An 18,636-nucleotide genomic window follows, 5' to 3' on the forward strand; every position below is an offset into this window, starting at 1 on the left:
CTTAAGTGTGTATAGAACCCCCCCCCCCCCTTAAAAATAATCACATTTTGTTGCTTTGCAGCCTGAAATGAAGACAGACACAGTTTTAATTTTATCCAGCTTTATCAGTGCAACCTATAACATCCAAGTGATGTAGAGATGTAACACCAACATGTCAAAAAAATATATATATAAATAAAAATAACAGAATCACAGAGCTGGAAAAAGGATCACCCCCTCCTAAAATGACTTGTAAACTCAATCAGGTGTAGCTAATTACCTTCTTAATGGCACACAAAGAAATTTGACTTTCAACTGTGATCAACTATGGTCATTTTGATTAGCTCGGCATGAAAAGAGCTTTCCTGGAGCAGCTCCTGGTAGTGCAACTGAAGCAAACAATCAACTATGGCTAGCAAGGCACTGTTACCGGGAGCCCTGGGATAAAGTTGTGGACAGGCACAAGTCAGGAGATGGATACAAAGGCTTTATCAATGTCTAGAAGCACAGTGAAGTTTATTATTAAGAAGTGGAAGGTATTTGGTACAACACAGACCCTCCCTGGATCAGGAGGTTGTTCCAAACTGGATGAAAGAGACAGGACTAAACTGGTCAGAGAGGCTACCAAGAGGCCTACAGTATCTCTGAAGCAGTTGCAGGAATTTAGGACAAAGAGTGGTCATTGTGTGGATGTGACAACAATATCACAAATTCTCCACAAAGGTGGCTTGTATGGGAGGGTGCAAGAAAAAAGACACTCCTCAGAAAGGCCACATGCAGTTATGACTGAGCTTTGCCAAAATGCAGCTTGAAGATTCTGAGGCCACATAGAAAAAGGTGTTCTGGTCGGATGAGACTAAAATTGAATGATTTGGCTGCAACACCAAACCATATGTCTGGCAGAAATCCAATACAGCTCACCATCCAAATACCACCATTTCTACAGTAAAGCATGGAGGTGGTAATATCCTGTTATGAGGATGTTTCTCTGCAGAAGGGACTGGAGCACTTGTCAGGATAGAAGGAAAAATGGATTGGGCAAAATACAGTGAAATTCTTGAAGAAAATCTGCTGCCCTCTGCCAGAAAGTTGGGAAGAAGGTTTACCTTTCAACGTGACAATGACCCAAAGCACACAGCAAAAATGACCACACAGTGGTTGAAGGAGAAAAAGGTGAATGTCCTTCCATGGTCTAGTCAGAGCCCAGACTTAAACACCATTGAAAATCTGTGGAATGACTTGAAGACCGCAGTCCACAAATGGTCACCATCAAATTAAACTCAACTGGAGCAGTTCTGCAAAGAAGAGTGGGAAAATATTGCAAAGTCTAGATGTGCAAAGTTAGCAAAGACATCCCAACAGAGTAAAAGATGCAATTAAAGCAAAACATGGTTCAACAAAATACTGACCTGACACGAGGGGGTGATCCTTTTTCCAACTCTGTTTTTGATTTTTTTTTTTTCTGACATGTTGGTGTTAAATCTTTCACTTAGATGTTATAAGTTGAACTGAGTGCATACAGCTGAATAAAACAAAAACGGTGCCATGTCTTCCCATACCCACTGTAAAAAAGAGAAAAAAATGAGTGAAAAACTTGTCATTTAGAGACGTTTATCAATATTGATGATATAGATGAGTCTTTCCACTTATAACAACTACTCTTTTTTAAATCACAATATTTCTCATTATTGGGAATTTGAAGGACAACTTTTTCCTGTGTTGTGGGAACTTTCAAGATACTGGGATCCGCTCCTCACACTGGTGTCACCTGGTGTTAGCCATTTTTTTTCCTCTAATGTGTTTAAGATCATTGGTCAGCATTCACAACAGAGATGTATTTATTGCTTTCTTCCTGAAGAAGCGGGCTGTTGTCCCACGAAATGCGTAGAAGTTATAAGCAATCAATACTCCTTGCATACACTACAATTATGGATTATTCTTATCCTTGATGGCTGTAACAGGTAACAATTGTTTTTGTATGTTGTGGAGATGTACCTTTACATGCCCGATCTGTAGGACATTTTAATGTTTGTATGACAATTTCTCTTTAAAAGTATTAATAAAAGTTAACAAATTGGGGTTGTGATACCTGAAAATTTGTATTAGCTTTTTCGTGGTAGGGTTTTGTTTTTTCTATTTTATGTTTTGGTCTGGCCCTCCTTTCATGTTTGCATGCTTTTTTTCACTGAATGGAGGCAGTGCCAAGTGGGTGACCCTCAGTGGTCATAATGCAAAAGGGCAACCGCTTGGCACAGGACCTGGAAGCCTGCTGCTACACTATATTATCAAAAGTATTGGGACACCTGCCTTTAAACCAGGGGTCTCAAACTGGCGGCCCTCCAGCTGTTGCAAAACTACAAGTCCCATGAGGCATTGCAAGGCTGACAGTTACAAGCATGACTCCCACAGGCAAAGGCATGACGGGACATGTAGTTTTGCAAAAGCTGGAGGGCCGCCAGTTTGAGACCCCTGGTTTAAACGCTCATGAACTTTAATGGCAGTCTTATGCCCCATACACACGATCGGATTTTCCAACAACAAATGTTGGATGTGAGCTTGTTGGCAGAAAGTCCGACGGTGTGTATGCTCCATTGAACATTTGTTGTCGGACAAATGTTGGCTAGCAGGTTCTCACATTTTCCGCCAACAAATTTTGTTGTTGGACTTTCCGATCATGTGTACACAAGTCCATCACACAAAAGTCCACGCATGCTCGGAATCAGTGCTCACCAAACACAACATTAGCAGAATGAGCCCAAAGGGTGGCGCATGACTATTGAACTTTTTCTCGGCTCGCCATACGTCTTGTACGTCACCACGTTCCCACGTTCGTAATTGTTGGCCAACATTTGTGTGACCGTGTGTATGCAAGACAAGTTTGAGCCAGCAACCTTCGAACAAAAATCCACGGTTGTGTTGTCGGAAAGTCTGATCGTGTGTACAGGGCATTAGTCCGTAGGATTCAATATTGAGTTGGCCCACCCTTTGCAGCTATAACAGCTTCAACTCTTCTGGGAAGGCCATCCACAAGGTTTAGGAGTGTGTCTATGGGAATGTTTGACCATTCTTTCAGAAGCACATTTGTGAGACTAGGCACTGATGTTGGAGAGAAGGTGTGTCTTGCAGTCTCCGCTCTAATTTATCCCAAAGGTGTTCTGTTGGGTTGAGGTCAGTCAAGTTCCTCCACCCCAAACTGGCTCATCCATGTCTTTATGGACCTTGCTTTGTGCACTGGTGCATAGTCATGTTGGAACAGGAAGGGGCCATCCCCAAAACAGTTCACACAAAGTTGGGAGCATGAAATTGTTCCCTTCACTGGACCTAAGGGACCAACCCCAACCCCTGAAAAACAACCCCCTACCATAATCCCCCCTCCACCAAATGATTTGGACCAGTGCATAAAGCAAGGTCCATAAAGACACGGATGAGCGAGTTTGGGGACCTTGATTTGTGCACTGGTGCTCAATCATGTTGGAACAGGAAGGGGCCATCCCCAAACTGTTTCCACAAAGTTGGGAGCATGAAATTGTCCAAAATGTCTTGGTATGCTGATGCCTTAAGAGTTCCCTTCGCTGGAACTAATACTTCATATTCCCATCGCACACGTTACTGGATAGGTTCTCAACGTTTGGGTGCTGCAGCAACAACCAGCTGGATACTGGTTCAAGTCACAAAGTATATATTTGCCAGCACACCATGGATCAATAAAAGTGGCATACAAAAAGGTTATTTATTGCATGATCACAACACAAGGAACGGTCAGGTATGAGATTATGCATACTTAGATTGGTCCAAGCTGGACCATTGTAACACTGCTTTAACCTTGGGCTTTAAAACATAGTTTGCAGTGGACTTTTGAATGGGGCTATTTCAGTTCTCCCTCCGAACCTTCTTGAGTTAAACATGAATAGGTGTACCGAGTACAGTTTAATCACTGAAAGAAAAAAAAGCTTTAAAGCATTCCACCTGTATTGCTGGCAGATGGCTTGGAAACACGGCACACAGTTTTAGACACACCACTCGCGAATACAAGAGGTATTAAATATAGGGGTGAACATCTGCTAGTAAATACACAGCAAACAAGAATGCCGGTCAGAGCCAAACATCTGCAGAAGACTGAAGACATCTCTGCTCTTAAACCCAGCGAGTTTTCTGCTAATAATTAACAGAGTTATTGATTTTAGATGTGTATCACAAAGCTATAATTTTGTCAGGGCTCAGACCACATAAGTTGTTCCTTCTTTGGTTGTTTCATTTAGTCTTATTCCAAAAGTCAGTAAATTGACGACCAGGAGAAAAATTATAATTGACATCATCTGTGGGAAATATTTCATAAAACAACATGCCCAGATGTAGGATTAAAGACATGTGGTAGTAAAATACCACACCGAGTAAAAAAAAAAAAGAAAAAAAAAAAAGAGCCCAGGATCCACAATTTCTTATAAAAACAGATGTGCTATTACGCCACTCCGCTTGTTTTTCAGCACTTTTGCTCCGAATAATTCCACTTCTTTTCACAATTACACGAGGGAGGCATAAGAAATTGGTAACATGTGCCAGCTCAAACACGAGCACTCATGTTGGCATCGCACTAAACTTTTGTTTTTCTATTGCAAAATGTCGGTGACTTAGCGAAAAGCTAAAAATAAAAATGGTGGAAACATTTTGGTCCCCCGATGCAGTCATAAAAGGCAAGTCGCAGGCTTACATCACGCTGGTGGTGCGATCAGAGGTCTGCTTTGAGTTCTAAAGTATTGGCTGGTTTTGTGGGCTACATGCAATCTTGCATAGTGTTATTAGGGGGTGTAACTATAATTCATGGGATCCCTGAGCAGAATTTTGATGGGACCCCCCAGTAACCCCACTATGAGATTGATGTAATAAAGGAAAATAGACTGCACACTTTGCAAAGTGCAGTTGCAGAGCAGGGGTCTCCGAGCTTTTCAAACAAAGGGTCAGTTTACTCTCCTTTAGACTTTAAGGGGGCTGGATTGTGGCCAGTGAGGGTAAAAAAAGGGAGTGCACCGCTCCAAAGTAATCACCTCTCCTAAGAACAGCTGTCTCCGCAATCAGGCAGGGTGCTGGTTCTGTTTGTAACAGAGATAAAGAAATAGAACACTGGATAGCCGCACTCCAAAAAAGTTCACCTTTATTAAAGAATGGATATCAAAGCATCACAGGGCAATACAGACTAACTGCACAGCTGCTGACGCATTTCACACCAGGTATGGTGCTTAGTAATGTCCATAGGTGTGCGCAGCCTATTGCATTAGGGTGTGCACCACAAAGCTCAAATACTCATGAATGCCACCTGCTGTCACAGGGAGGAGGCTCTGATGGTGGGAGACAGTTGTTTTGGAGCCTATTACCTTAAATCCGAAGTATAGGTATAATATGTTCCTACAGTTGAACCTAGCCTTTAATATAATGGGGGCATTTACACTGGCCACCGGCACCCCAACCACCCACCTGGTGCCACCCCTGGATAATGCTAATGCACATGGGGTGATTAGGGTGTGCCCAGGCACACCCGACACACCCTGTGCGCACGCCTATGGTCATAGCTAGAGTGCTAAAGATACATACAGATATATATACCAAACAAAATAATTAAACATATCATTAAACAAATGAGTAAATCATGTGTGTCATTAGATCCCAATGGGAAACACACCTGTGGACACCTAGAGTTCAGGAATTAACCATTGGGTGAAGAGGAGAGAGGAAAAGAAAATCCCCCTCCCTTCAACCAGCAAAAATACCATATAAAGAAAGTGATAGCAACGGTAAATATCTAGTGTGAAAAGAAAGAAAAGGAGAGCACAAGTGCGGCGTAGTAGAAAAATGACACAAAATAAAAAATAAAACAATAACATATGTATTAAATAACTCGGCATAAACCAGCATATGCACCTGGATATAAACCAGCATAAATCAGGCATAAACTGCCCAGAATCAGTGAGAATAATGTAACCCCCGAGTTTGTTGGTCAGTTACATAGCACCTATGGTCAGTAAGAGGAGGAATGGTGCCCCATCATTGGTATTCCTGGGGGGAATGATAGTGACCCATCATTGGCATTCCTGGGAGGAATAGTGCCCCATCGTTGGCATTCTTGGGAGGAATAGCGCCCCATTATTGCATTCCTGGGAGGAATAGCGCCCCATCATTGGCATTCCTGGGAGGAATAGCGCCCCATCATTGGCATTCCTGGCAGGAATAGCGCCCCATTGTTAGTATCAGTGGGAGGAATAGTGTATGTACACCGCACTTCTATGCGATTTTGTGAAAGCACTTTTTATAATCTTTTAGTTATATATTTTTCTGGTATTATAGTCACGTTGAGAAGTTCATATGACAGTGTGATTTACTCTAGCACAGCGCAATCTTGTTCTATAGTGGGAGGAATAGTGCCCCCTCATTGGCATTACTGGGAGGAATAGCGCCGTATAATTGGCATTCCTGGGAGGACTAGCGCCCCATCATTATCATTCCTGGGAGGAATAGCACCCCATCATTGGTAAAAAATGGGAGGAATAGTGCCCCATCATTGGTATCATTGGAAGGAATAGTGCCCCATCATTGGTATCAGTGGGGGAATAGTGCCCCATTGTAGGTATCAGTGGGATGAATAGTGCCCCATTGTTGGTGTCAGTTGGAGGAACAGCGCCTCCTAACAGTGGAAGGAATAGTGCCCCAGGGGCCAAATAAAGGCTAGCAAATGGCCGCAGTTAAGAGACCACTGCTCCAGAGCTTAGTAAATGAGCAGAAGCTCTGCTGACTTCCATCATCTAATCACATGCAAACAAAAATGCTGTTTTTTTTTTTTTTTTTCTTGCACGTGATTGGATATTCTTTGCTAAATTAAGCTTTAACTCATTTACTAAGCTCTAGAGCAACTGCACTTTGCAACGTGTACAGCCTATTTGCCTTTAGTAAATCAACCCCTATGTATCACCTGGCATTGTCAACTGGTACAATAGTCTAATTGATGCTAAAATCTAGTATATTTAAATCAAGGACAGACAGCAGGACAGCTGTTAACCCAGAGGAACAGAAGTTAAAGTTAATTCCCTGCACTGTTGCTCTTCTCTGAAAACATTTGTCCACAGCTCTGGTCCTTAGTTCGACAGAACCCGTGAGAAGTTTGCACATGGTTCCATACCTGCTGGCCCAGTCAGCTGTGGCTGGAGCATTCCCAAACTCGTAGCACGTACCGTACACAAAGAGGCAGGGATGCTCGTGTCATCATTGATCTGATATGGCCATATTTAGTCAATGTCATTGACCTAATATGGACATGTGACCCGGGCAATGCTGATTGGACTGGCAAGGGTGCGATCATGTGACAGCTTCACACAGGTTCTGCAGATCTGGGTTTGGACCAGAAGAACTGTGGATAGAAGAGTTCAGAGAAGAACAGGAGTACAGGGAATTACGCAACTTTTACCCTCAATTCTCTGGCTAGCTACAGTACTCAGTAGCTCATCAGCACTTTGTGTCTTCAATTGATCCTTGGCAGAGAATAACATTTCAGGGCCTAGGTGTAAATTCTAAGCCACCCCACCCCTTTTACCCCTGGTTAGTGGCCAACCAACAAGTGCTAAACGTTGTGGTTTAGTAGTCTGTAAACTATCATTTTTATTAGAATGTTAATTTTATATTATATAATACATACAGTGCCTTGAAAAAGTTTTTATACCCCTTGAAATTGTCCACATTTTGTCATGTTACAACTAAAAACGTAAATGTATTTTATTGGGATTTTATGTGATAGACCAACACAAAGTGGCACATAATTGTGAAGTGGAAGGAAAATGATACATGATTTAAAAAATTTTTTTTTTACAAATAAATATGTGAAAAGTGTGGCGTACATTTGTATTCAGCCCCCTTTACTCTGATACCCCTAACTAAAATCTAGGGGAACCAATTGCCTTCAAAATAATAATTGATCAACTGTTGAACTGGCGATTTTGAGTAAGTTATTTTCAAACATGTATTGTGAATTTATATATTGCATCCTATTTGCATACATGTTTTAGAAGACTTATTTATGAAAATTGTGTCAAGAAAACCTTTTGTTGTTCATAACAATCAATCAAAACCCTTGATTCTTATTCAACTATGCATTGCAGAATGCCCTAGCCGTAGGCAGAGCGTCCCAGGGTTCAGAATGGCCCCAAGCACAAAGTCATCTTGGACAGAGCGTCTTAGGGTTCAGAAGCTCCCCAAGTACAAAGTGATCTTGGACTAAGAATTTCAGGGTTCCAGGAGTTACCCAAGTACAAAGTCATCTTGGACTGAGCATGTCAGGGTTCAGAAGCTCCCCAAGCACAAAGTCAACTTAGACAAAGCGTACCAGGGTTCAGAAGCTCCCCAAGTACAAAATCATTTTTGACTGAGAATTTCAGGGCTCCAGGAGCTACCCAAGTACAAAGTCATCTTCGACTGAGCATGTCAGGGTTCAGGAGCTACCCAAGTACAAAGTCATCTTGGGCAGCGCATGTCAGGGTTCAGGAGCTACCCAAGCACAAAGTCATCTTGAACTGAGCACGTCAGTTTTCAAAAGCTACCCAAGCACCAAGTCATCTTGGACGGAGCATGCCAGGGTTCAGGAACTCCCCAAGCACAAAGTCATCTTGGATAGAGCATGCCAGGGTTCAGGAGCACCCTAAGGACAAAGTCATCTTGAACAGAGCGTGCCAGAGTTCAAGAGCTTACCAGGTACAAAGTCAACTTGGACAGAGCATGCCAGGGTTCAGGAGCTCTGCAAGCACAAAGGCATCTTGGACAAAGCTTACCAGAGTTTAGAAGCTTCCCAAGCACAAAGTCATCTTGGACAGAGTGTGCCAGAGCTGAGGAGCCCCCCAAGCACAAAGTCATCTTGGACAGTGTGTGCCAGGGTTCAGGCGCTTCCCAAGCACAAAGTCACCATGGACAGAACTTGCCAGGGTTTAGGAGCTCCCCAAGTCCAATTTCGAGTAAGTTATTTTCAAACATGTATTGTGAATTTATATATTGCATCCTATTTGAATACATGTTTTAGAAGACTTATTTATGAAAATTGTGTTAAGAAAACCTTTTGTTGTTCATAACAATCAATCAAAACCCTTTATTCTTTTTTTTTTTTTTTTTTTAATAGGAATATAGAGACTTTTTATTAGAAAGTGCAAACTATTACTGACTGTAGACATAAAATTTGAAAAACAAAACACATTATTTCAAACTAAACAGTAACATCACCAACCTGAAGGAAGTGAAGCTTTATTATTATTATACTAATTTACCACTTCACTGCCAACAAACTATAAAGAGGCTCATTCATCAGTGTGTGTGTGTGTAGTCAGAACGGTCTCAAAACGCCCCACCGCAATCAGATTCTTCCCTTCATGCTCCACCAGGACAGTCTGCTTGTCCCTAGGAACCAATCAGATTTTCCAAAACCATTATGAAGCATAAATGGAAGAATAAGGTTGCTATAGGTGGCAACAGTCTGAGGCACACTGATAAATAGGACCTCAGTTAAGGTTTCTCCATGGCAGCGCCAAGCACAAGGTAGAGTGCAGTGATTGGTAAAGGCTCCCAAATGCTTGTAAACACGGTATGAAGGTTCAAGATACGACTTTGATCAGCGTCTGTGCTGCAGTCTGGCGACAGGCCTCGATTTCAAGTGTGTGTTCTCGTGACAACCAACCAGACGCTTGTTTTATCTAACCTGCACCAGAAAAAAAAAAAAAGAAGACGGATGCTGGTTGGCTGGAGAACACACTGAGTGTAGTGTGAAGAGAAAAAAACATAAAACAGGAACTGCATATTATAGGAAACTGGAGTTCTTCATGCTCTGGGGTGTGAACAAAGCAGTAGCCCATCCGACTCCTGCCAGATACAAGTTCAAGAAAAGACAAATCAAAGACAGTGAAGTTGAAAAAAAACTCAGCTTCACAGCCCCTGAACTACCGGTAGTATCTAGTCTGATTTAAAGAATGGTTGCTGCTGTGGTAGGTGGGACTGAAGCCACCTCTTCCCTACATAAAAGCAATTGAGAGTCCCTGACAGGAGGGGAATTAAAAGGCCATTGATGACCACATCTACTTTGAAATTGCACAAAAAGTTTTATCTATGAAAATGGAGGCAAAAGTGGTGCTATTACCCACAGCAACCAAATTTCCAATTTAAAAAAAAAGGACTGTTTGCTACAGTCAACAGCTCTATTTTGCTTTCATAAATAGGCCTCAAAACCTGTTGAGATGACCAAAAATAAGCTAGCTTATTCACAGAAGTAAATGATAAAGAACCCAGAGGCTACTGCTAAAAATAAATATGCGGTGCAAGCAGTAAATGGAACAACCAATCAGATTCCAATGCCATTTAAATAGTGCAGGTGAGAAAAGGACAGAAGAACCTTATTGGCTGCCATAGACTTTTGATGGACCCAGTGACTAATACAGCTGTTGGTTTTGTCCTCCTGTGTAGCCTGTGAGGAAATAACCCACTTAGAGGCCTGTGCCATATAGTACACGCTTCAACTGGAATATGTACATCTATATTTTATATACTGAAAGAGGAATACATAGGTGAGCACACAAGATGTAACGTGTAAGATCTGTATGTAGATTTCAGAATCTGTATAAATATAGCCACATGACATACTGACTACATATTATACACGGATATCACTGCAGTTCAGATGAATTGTTGCATTCTATAGTATGGATACAGCAGAGTAATATTAAAAGCAGAGTGCCATAATTTAACTGCACTTTATGAGAACTGAGCTAGTTGTGCCACTACAGAGAGCAGTTCAGGACTAACAAACCAATATATGTGACATTTGTGGGATCCTCACATAATAGATGGCTACACTGTACTGAAAGCTGGCATATTACAGAGATAGAAGGCATCTGTTTGACAGGAGAATCAATGTATACCAATGCAGGGAAGGAACGGAGTCCAATATTTATAGAGTGTAGGCATTTGAGGCCAAAGCAGCTATAAGACGCCGTGATCCGGGAGTCCTCAATGATGGGCAGTCTGACTTGGATTAGCCAGATGCGGGGGCTTTGTACTGAAAAGAAAACTAGTTGTCATTTCATAATCAGGCTGAACTTAAGCACCGGCTCTGTTCAGTTTCTTTATCCGAATGCGCATTCCAGGCTTTAGGCGTTAGAAAGAGAAAGGGGGGGAGAAAGAGAGACATGGCGTCCTTTTCTGTATCCCCTCCCCCTTTCTTCCCGGGTATGTGTACACCCAACGCAGACAGGTGTTCAGTCTATGTACATGTGACATCTACACAGCAGCCCAGTTCTCCAATTCTCACATGTCATCATCATCCTCCTCTTGCTTCTTCTTGGCTGGCTTTGCAGGCAGAGAAGCTGCAGGCACATTTGGGAGCGGCACAGTTTCTGGACCATGAACCTCCAAAAGATTCTTATCTAGTTCTTCTTGTTCTAATTCTTCCAATTCTGCCAAGAGTTCATCCTCATCAAACTCCTCTCCAAAACCAATGGGTTTGGAAATGGCATCTGAGATTTCATGTGCCACCTCATGCTGGTCAGCGATGTCCTGCATTAGTTCATCAACCTTATCAATATCCATGTTATCGTGAGCGGCCTTCATAGCTTTAGCTGCATATCCCATGTTCTTGAGGACTTCAGTGTTTGTGTTGGCATTTTCTAAGGCTTCCCTCTGGAATTCGATAGTAGACAGCGTTCCGTCAATCTGTGCCAATTGTTTCTCATACCGCTTCTTCCGTTTCAGTGCCAGAAGAGCAACTCTCTTGTTCTTGGTGCCGTGTTTCCTGGCGGCGGTCAGCTCCTGCTCGATCTTCTTCTCCAGGAACTCTTGCTTCTTGGTGAGCATCTCCTCGGTGTCCCGCAGCTTCTGGATGGCCTCTTGGGGGCTCGGGCCTTTGGAGCCCTTACCCCCGGTGCCGAACAGCTTCCCAAACATCGACATCTCCCCCCCCGGTGTGTCCGCACTGCCGAGCCGCCCTCACTTGTGTGACCGACCTACTCCTTCCTCCACTCAAAACCCTTTATTCTTATTCAACTATGCATTGCAGAATGCCGTAGCCGTAAACAGAACGTCCCAGGGTTCAGAAGCTCCCCAAGTACAAAGTCATCTTGGACTGAGAATTTCAGGGTTCCAGGAGCTACCCAAGTACAAAGTCATCTTGGACTTAGCATGTCAGGGTTCAGAAGCTCCCCAAGCACAAAGTCAACTTGGACAAAGTGTGAAAGGGTTCAGAAGCTCCCCAAGTACAAAATCATTTTGGACTGAGAATTTCAGGGTTCCAGGAACTCCCCAAGCACAAAGTCATCTTGGACAGAGCATGCCAGGGTTCAGGAGCTCTCTAAGGACAAAGTCATCTTGAACAGAGCGTGCCAGGGTTCAAGAGCGTACCAGGTACAAAGTCAACTTGGACAGAGCATGCCAGGGTTCAGGAGCTCTGCAAGCACGAAGGCATCTTTGACAGAGCTTGCCAGAGTTTAGAAGCTTCCCAAGCACAAAGTCATCTTGGACAGAGCATGCCAGGGTTCAGGAGCTCTCTAAGGACAAAGTCATCTTGAACAGAGCGTGCCAGGGTTCAAGAGCGTACCAGGTACAAAGTCAACTTGGACAGAGCATGCCAGGGTTCAGGAGCTCTGCAAGCACGAAGGCATCTTTGACAGAGCTTGCCAGAGTTTAGAAGCTTCCCAAGCACAAAGTCATCTTGGACAGAGTGTGCCAGGGTTCAGGCGCTCCCCAAGCACAAAGTCACCATGGACAGAACATGCCAGGGTTCAAGAGCTCCCCAAGTACAAAGTCATCTTGGACTGAGCGTGCCAGGGTTCAGGAGCTCCCCAAGCACAAAGTAATCTTGGACAGAGCATGCCAGGGTCCAGGAGCTCCCCAAGCATATAGTGATCTTGGACAGAGTATGCCAGAGTTTAGGAGCTACCCAAGTACAAAGTCATCTTGGACTGAGCATGTCAGGGTTCAGGAGCTACCCAAACACAAAGTCATCTTGAACAGAGCGTGCCAGGGTTCAAGAGCTTACCAGGTACAAAGTCAACTTGAACAGTGTATGCCAGGGTTCAGATGCTCCGCAAGCACAAAGGCATCTTGAACAGAGCTTCCCGGGGTTCAGAAGCTTCTCAAGCACAAAGTCATATTGGAAATAGCGTGCCAGGGTTCAGGAGCTACCCAAGAACAAAGCTATCTTGGACAGACCATGTCAGGGCTCAGGCGCCCCCCAAGCACAAAGTCATCTTGGACAGAGTGTGTCAGGGTTCAGGAGCTCCACAAACACAAAGTCATCTTGGACAGAGTGTGTCAGGGTTCAGGAGCTCCCCCAAGTACAAAGTCATCTTGGACTGAGCGTGCCAGGGTTCAGGAGCTCCACAAACACAAAGTTATCTTAGACAGAGCATGCCAGGGTGTTGGAGCTCCCCAAGCACACACTATGGATAATAGGATGAAAAGTGTTTTTTTTTCTTATTCAATTTAAAGTCTCCAATCCATTTAAAACAAATAACAACACTATCAAAAGCAAAAGATATCTTACCTTTGAAAATGAAATGGTAGTGTTTTTCAAGTTCCTTAAAGTGGAAATAAACTCCACTGCCAGTGCAAAGCATATTTACACATTTTGACAGACTTACTGTACCTGTCAAATCACCCCTCCAGTGATATGATGGCTGTGATCTCCTTTGTAGTTTCATAGCTGCCAGTGACATGTTTGCCCAGTCAGGCATGCGCAGGGGTTGTGCCGGGTAGGGCACACCATAATCATCAGGGCTGCCAATGAGGCTACAGTTGCTCCGCCTTTCTGATGTCTTCTCAGCCAATGGGAACAGCACTGTACCTGCCCATCTTCCCCAGCACACCTTATTTGATTTTACAAAAGGAGGGGCTGGCAGCTGGAGCAGGTGGGAGAGGGAAGAGTAAACACAGCCTACAGTGTGGGACGGACTTCAGCCTACCAGGAGAAGGTAATCTGGGCTGAGCACATGTAGTCTTAGTAGTGGCTTGTAGTGGCTTGTAGTGGCTTGTAGTGGCTTAGCCTAGTGGGGGATGCCAGCACCTCCTGTCGTAAAAGGCATGCTGGGAAAGATGGGCAGGTACAGTGCTGTTCCCATCGACTGAGGAGGCAACAGAAAGGCAGAGCAACTGTAGCCTTGTTGGTAGCCCTGGTGACTAGGGTGTGCCCAGGCACAGTCGACACACCCCCTGCGCACAGCCTCCTCCTCTTCTGTATGACCACCTCATGTGTCTGTGAGCTTCTGGGGCACTACAAGTCCCAGCATGCCAGGAGAGTTGAGGCAGCAGCAATGTGTTAGATCAGGCTGATTTTTCATGAAAATTTTTTGATCAAAAGTGCTGGTTTGTGTGTGCAGTAGGCTGTGCACACCTATGGCCAGCGGTATCTGCATGAGCAATCGAGATCTTGATACTGCTGACCAGTAATGCTTCTTTTGAGTCTATTCAAGTGTCTCATTTTTAACTGAAGTCCTGATAAAGGGGGAGTTCCTTTGAGCTCCCAAAAACTTTGGCTGTCTTTTAGCACAATACCGATGTAGCACCCTGATGTCTAGGCAGGGCGGCTCCTAAATTTACTTGCCAGGTATAGTTGCCTTGGCCGATTGTTAGGATCAATTGATTTCACCCTATGTCTGGAATTGCTGCACTTTTCTCTTCTGTCACTAGGAAGAAGGGGACTTGGTGGCATTAGAGAAGAAAAGGGCAATGCAAGGACAGATTAGGAGTATATGAGGTATCTCAGCCAATGAGCAGGGGTTTTCTTAAATCCCTTGGCCTGCTGGGAGAACCTATATATTTGGGTGGAGTCAGGTACTCGGGGTTCTGTGCCACTTGGACGGCTGTCTGGGTGGACGTGTGTTGTGCTGCCCCGGGCTGCTAGGCCGGAGTTTGGGCCTATCCCGGGACATCTGGCTGCCAGGCTGTCTGAGGGCCTATTCAGAAGCAAGAGAGCAGCAAAGGGTTGGGATTGCGGCTTGCAGTCCAAGCAGAAGTGATGGTTCTGCTGGCCGAAGAACCGGTCGTGGTCAGGGGTAGAGGAGAAGCTGTCGCCACTAAGAGACCAACCACCTTATTACCAGGGACCACAGTGAGTAGCTGAAGCATGTACCACAGCAGGTGCCAAGCCAGGGACCCAGCCAGCCGAGGTGACGTTTGCAGAGCAGTCTTGTGTGCCACGCCAGGGACCAAGCAGGCCAGTAGGGTGATGCTTGAGGAGTATCTTGAGTGCCAAGCTAAGGACCAAGCGGGGGTGACGCTTAAGGAAGATACTGAGTGTGAAGATCGGAGGAGCTCAGGGGATCCAGCGGCAGTGGATCAGCAATCTAGTGAGAGAGACTGGGAGCTCAGTTGAGTGAAGAACCACAAGAAGTGATTGTAGAGGAAGTAAAGAAATGTGTTACAAATTTGTGTTAGAAACTGTTAAAAGACTGTTGCCATAGGAGACTGCTATCCTACATATGCAGAGGTGGTGTCCTGCTGGATGCCTTTCCCTGCATGGCTGTCTACCTCTAGAAGTCTCTGAGTCTGCTAATTAACATTACAACCACTTAAGGGTGTCCTGACCCTAACCCTCTCTCCCTCAGTTCTGTTCAAGAGAAAATAAATCTCTTTGCATTCAAGAAGTGTCTGGCGCCCATTAATCCATCTTGCACTACACCCACCATGCCTTGCAACCCACTCTCTACAGAAGGTTGTCAGCTGTCCCTAACTCTAGATGTTCTCATTAGACCGAAGGGGACCTTGCTACACCAATAAATGGATTTGGACTCTTTTATCTTTAGGTCTGGTGCTCCTTCCATTTTTATTTCTGGTAACCTGCTGGGGTACCCACTGTCATCTGTCATGAACAGTCTAACCTGAGCCAGTGGCCTCTTCAAATGTTTTTGCCCTCTCACTACTTTGTATAAACTTATATCAAAGTCCCAACGCCTCTTTTTTTCATTGGAGTCTACCATTTAGAGAAAGTCTTGTATTTTTTTAAAGAATATAAGGAGTTTCTACTTCAGTTCTACCCGACTTTAGGCAGGGCTCAAAATTTCAAATCCTGAGCTACTAGCCAGGCCTCAAGGGTTACTCGCCACCAGTTGCCCCACCCAACCCAACCCCGCCCCTGCCCTGCCCTGCCCCTAATTCTGCCCCTAAACATGCCCTCATAAATTATCTCATGAAATGACACTTAAATGTTTTATGCAGAATTAAGTTACAAAAATAAATATTAACAAGAACTTTATCAGTGCAGCCTCACCTGTGCCCCTCAACGCAGCCTCAGCTGTGCTCATCAATGCAGGTTCACCTGTGCCCACCATTGCAGCCTTACCTGTGCCCACCATTGCATCCACACCTGTGCCCATCAATGCAGCCTCACCTGTGCCCACCATTGGAGCCCCACTGTGCCCACCATTGCAGCCTCACTCTGCTCACTATTGCAGCTTCACTGTGCCCACCATTGCAGCCCGATAGAACACCTTTGGGATCAATTAGAGCGGAGACTGTGAGCCAAGCCTTCTCGTCCAACATCAGTGACTGACCTCACAAATGCGCTTCTGGAAGAATGGTCAAACATTCCCAAAGACACACTCCTAAACCTTGTGGACGGCCTTCCCAGAAGAGTTGAAGCTGTAAGGGTGGGCCAACTCAATATTGAACCCTACGGACTAAGACTGGGATGTCATTAAAGTTCATGTGCGTGTAAAGGCGTCCCAATACTTTTCACAATATAGTGCATCAATTTGTATAAATAAAAAAACAAAAAAAAATTCCAAAATTGGTAAAGAAAAACGAATAGCCCAATAAAAGGAGGTTTTACTACAATTTACCTACAATCTATGCTAGACTTCCCCCCTTGCAGTACTGCTTTTCAACTACTAGATGTCCTCAGTCTTCTGGATGAAATGATGGACAGCATCATTCCACCAACTTTTATTATGGGCCTACACTCATCCTGTGACTGGACAGTGAAAGACAAAGCGGCGCAGTGCAGTGATGAGCTCATCTCTCTGCATTCCCCCTACTATTAACGTGATCATTTCAGCATATGAACTGATTAGCACCTTGTGCTTGTGTAGCGATGACCCCTGAAGGAGCCCCTTCAAATGAATCTGTCCAGAGGCTGCCCACCCTGTCAGTGGCGTAGCGTGGGGGGTGCGGGGGGGTGCCGTGGCCCCGGGCGCGACATTTAGGGGGGCGCAATTTCGTGCCAGTAGTGTCACTACTGGCTGCCTCCTCCTGATTTAATTTCCTGTGTCCCCCGCGCTCCGCTGCCATGTCCAGTGTTTGGCGCCCTGTGATTGGGCGTATGGGGGTCATGTGCAGAGTGGGGCTGGCCTATCCGCGATCACGGTTGCTCCTGAAGTCCCGCCTCCGCACATGACCCCCATACGCCCAATCACAGTGCACCGGGAAACAATGAACATGATGGCCGGAGCGCAGGGGAGACGAGCACTGGAGAGTGTGAGCCGCCGGGGCAGCTGTCTTCTCCTCCTCCTCCTATCCACCAGACCGATGCAAGACAAGAAGGTGAGGAATGGATAAACACGGGGGGGGGAGGAGAGAGAAGAGACAGGCGCCGTATATGTAGTGTTAGTATAGGAAGACTAGGCAGGACAGTATAGTGGTCAGTGTAGTATTGTGGTCTGTATAGTGTAGTGGTCTGTATAGTGTAGTGGACAGTGTAGTATTGTGGTCAGTATAGTGTAGTGGTCAGTATAGTGTAGTGGTCAGTATAGTGTAGTGGTCAGTGTAGTATTGTGGTCAGTATAGTGTAGTGGTCAGTATAGTGTAGTGGTCAGTGTAGTATTGTGGTCAGTATAATGTAGTGGTCAGTGTAGTGTAGTGGTCAGTATAGTCTAGCGGTCAGTGTAGTATAGCGGACAGTGTAGTATTGTGGTATGTATAGTATAGTGGTCAGTATAGTGTAGTGGTCAGTGTAGTATTGTGGTCAGTATAGTGTAGTGGACAGTGTAGTATTGTGGTCAGTATAGTGTAGTGCTCAGTATAGTGTAGTGGTCAGTATAGTGTAGTGGTCAGTGTACTATTGTGGTCAGTATAGTGTAGTTGTCAGTATAGTGTAGTGGTCAGTGTAGTGTAGTGGTCAGTGTAGTGGTCAGTATAGTGTAGTGGTCAGTGTAGTATAGTGGACAGTGTAGTGGTCAGTGTAGTGTAGTGGACAGTGTAGTATTGTGGTCTGTATAGTGTAGTGGTCAGTATAGTGTAGTGTAGTGGACAGTGTAGTATTGTGGTCAGTGTAGTGGACAGTGTACTATTGTGGTCTGTATAGTGTAGTGGTCAGTATAGTGGTCAGTGTAGTGTAGTGGACCTTGTAGTGGACAGTGTAGTATAGTGGTCAGTGTAGTGTAGTGGACAGTATAGTGGTCAGTGTAGTGTAGTTCTCAGTATAGTGGTCAGTATAGTGTAGTGGACAGTATAGTGGTTAGTGTAGTGTAGTGGACAGTATAGTGGTTAGTGTAGTGGTCAGTATAGTGTAGTGGAGTGTATAGTATAGTGGTCAGTGTAGTATAGTGGTTAGTGTAGTATAGTGGACAGTGTAATGGTCACTGTAGTGTAGTTCTCAGTGTAGTATAGTGGTCAGTATAGTATAGTGTAGTGGACAGTGTAGTTCTCAGTGTAGTGGTC

The 18,636-nt window shown here is 44.6% G+C and overlaps 1 protein-coding gene and 1 long non-coding RNA gene across 2 annotated transcripts in view; both read right to left on the reverse strand.

The window, feature by feature from the left end:
• Positions 1 to 798: 798 nt before the first annotated feature.
• The window catches only part of LOC141141623 (uncharacterized), a 142,077-nt gene continuing 124,239 nt past the window's right edge, over positions 799 to 18,636 (reverse strand). The window contains exon 3 of the long non-coding RNA XR_012244173.1: positions 799 to 1,541. This is a non-coding gene — a long non-coding RNA (uncharacterized lncRNA). The remainder of the gene's footprint in view (positions 1,542 to 18,636) is intronic.
• On the reverse strand, positions 10,727 to 12,035 carry LOC141140998 (charged multivesicular body protein 4b-like). The gene has a single exon (XM_073628622.1). The coding sequence runs from the start codon at positions 11,935 to 11,937 to the stop codon at positions 11,296 to 11,298; it is 642 nt and encodes a 213-aa protein (XP_073484723.1). The 5' UTR covers positions 11,938 to 12,035; the 3' UTR covers positions 10,727 to 11,295.

Source organism: Aquarana catesbeiana, linkage group LG04, assembly GCF_042186555.1.
Source record: "Aquarana catesbeiana isolate 2022-GZ linkage group LG04, ASM4218655v1, whole genome shotgun sequence".
Classification (NCBI taxonomy): domain Eukaryota; kingdom Metazoa; phylum Chordata; class Amphibia; order Anura; family Ranidae; genus Aquarana; species Aquarana catesbeiana.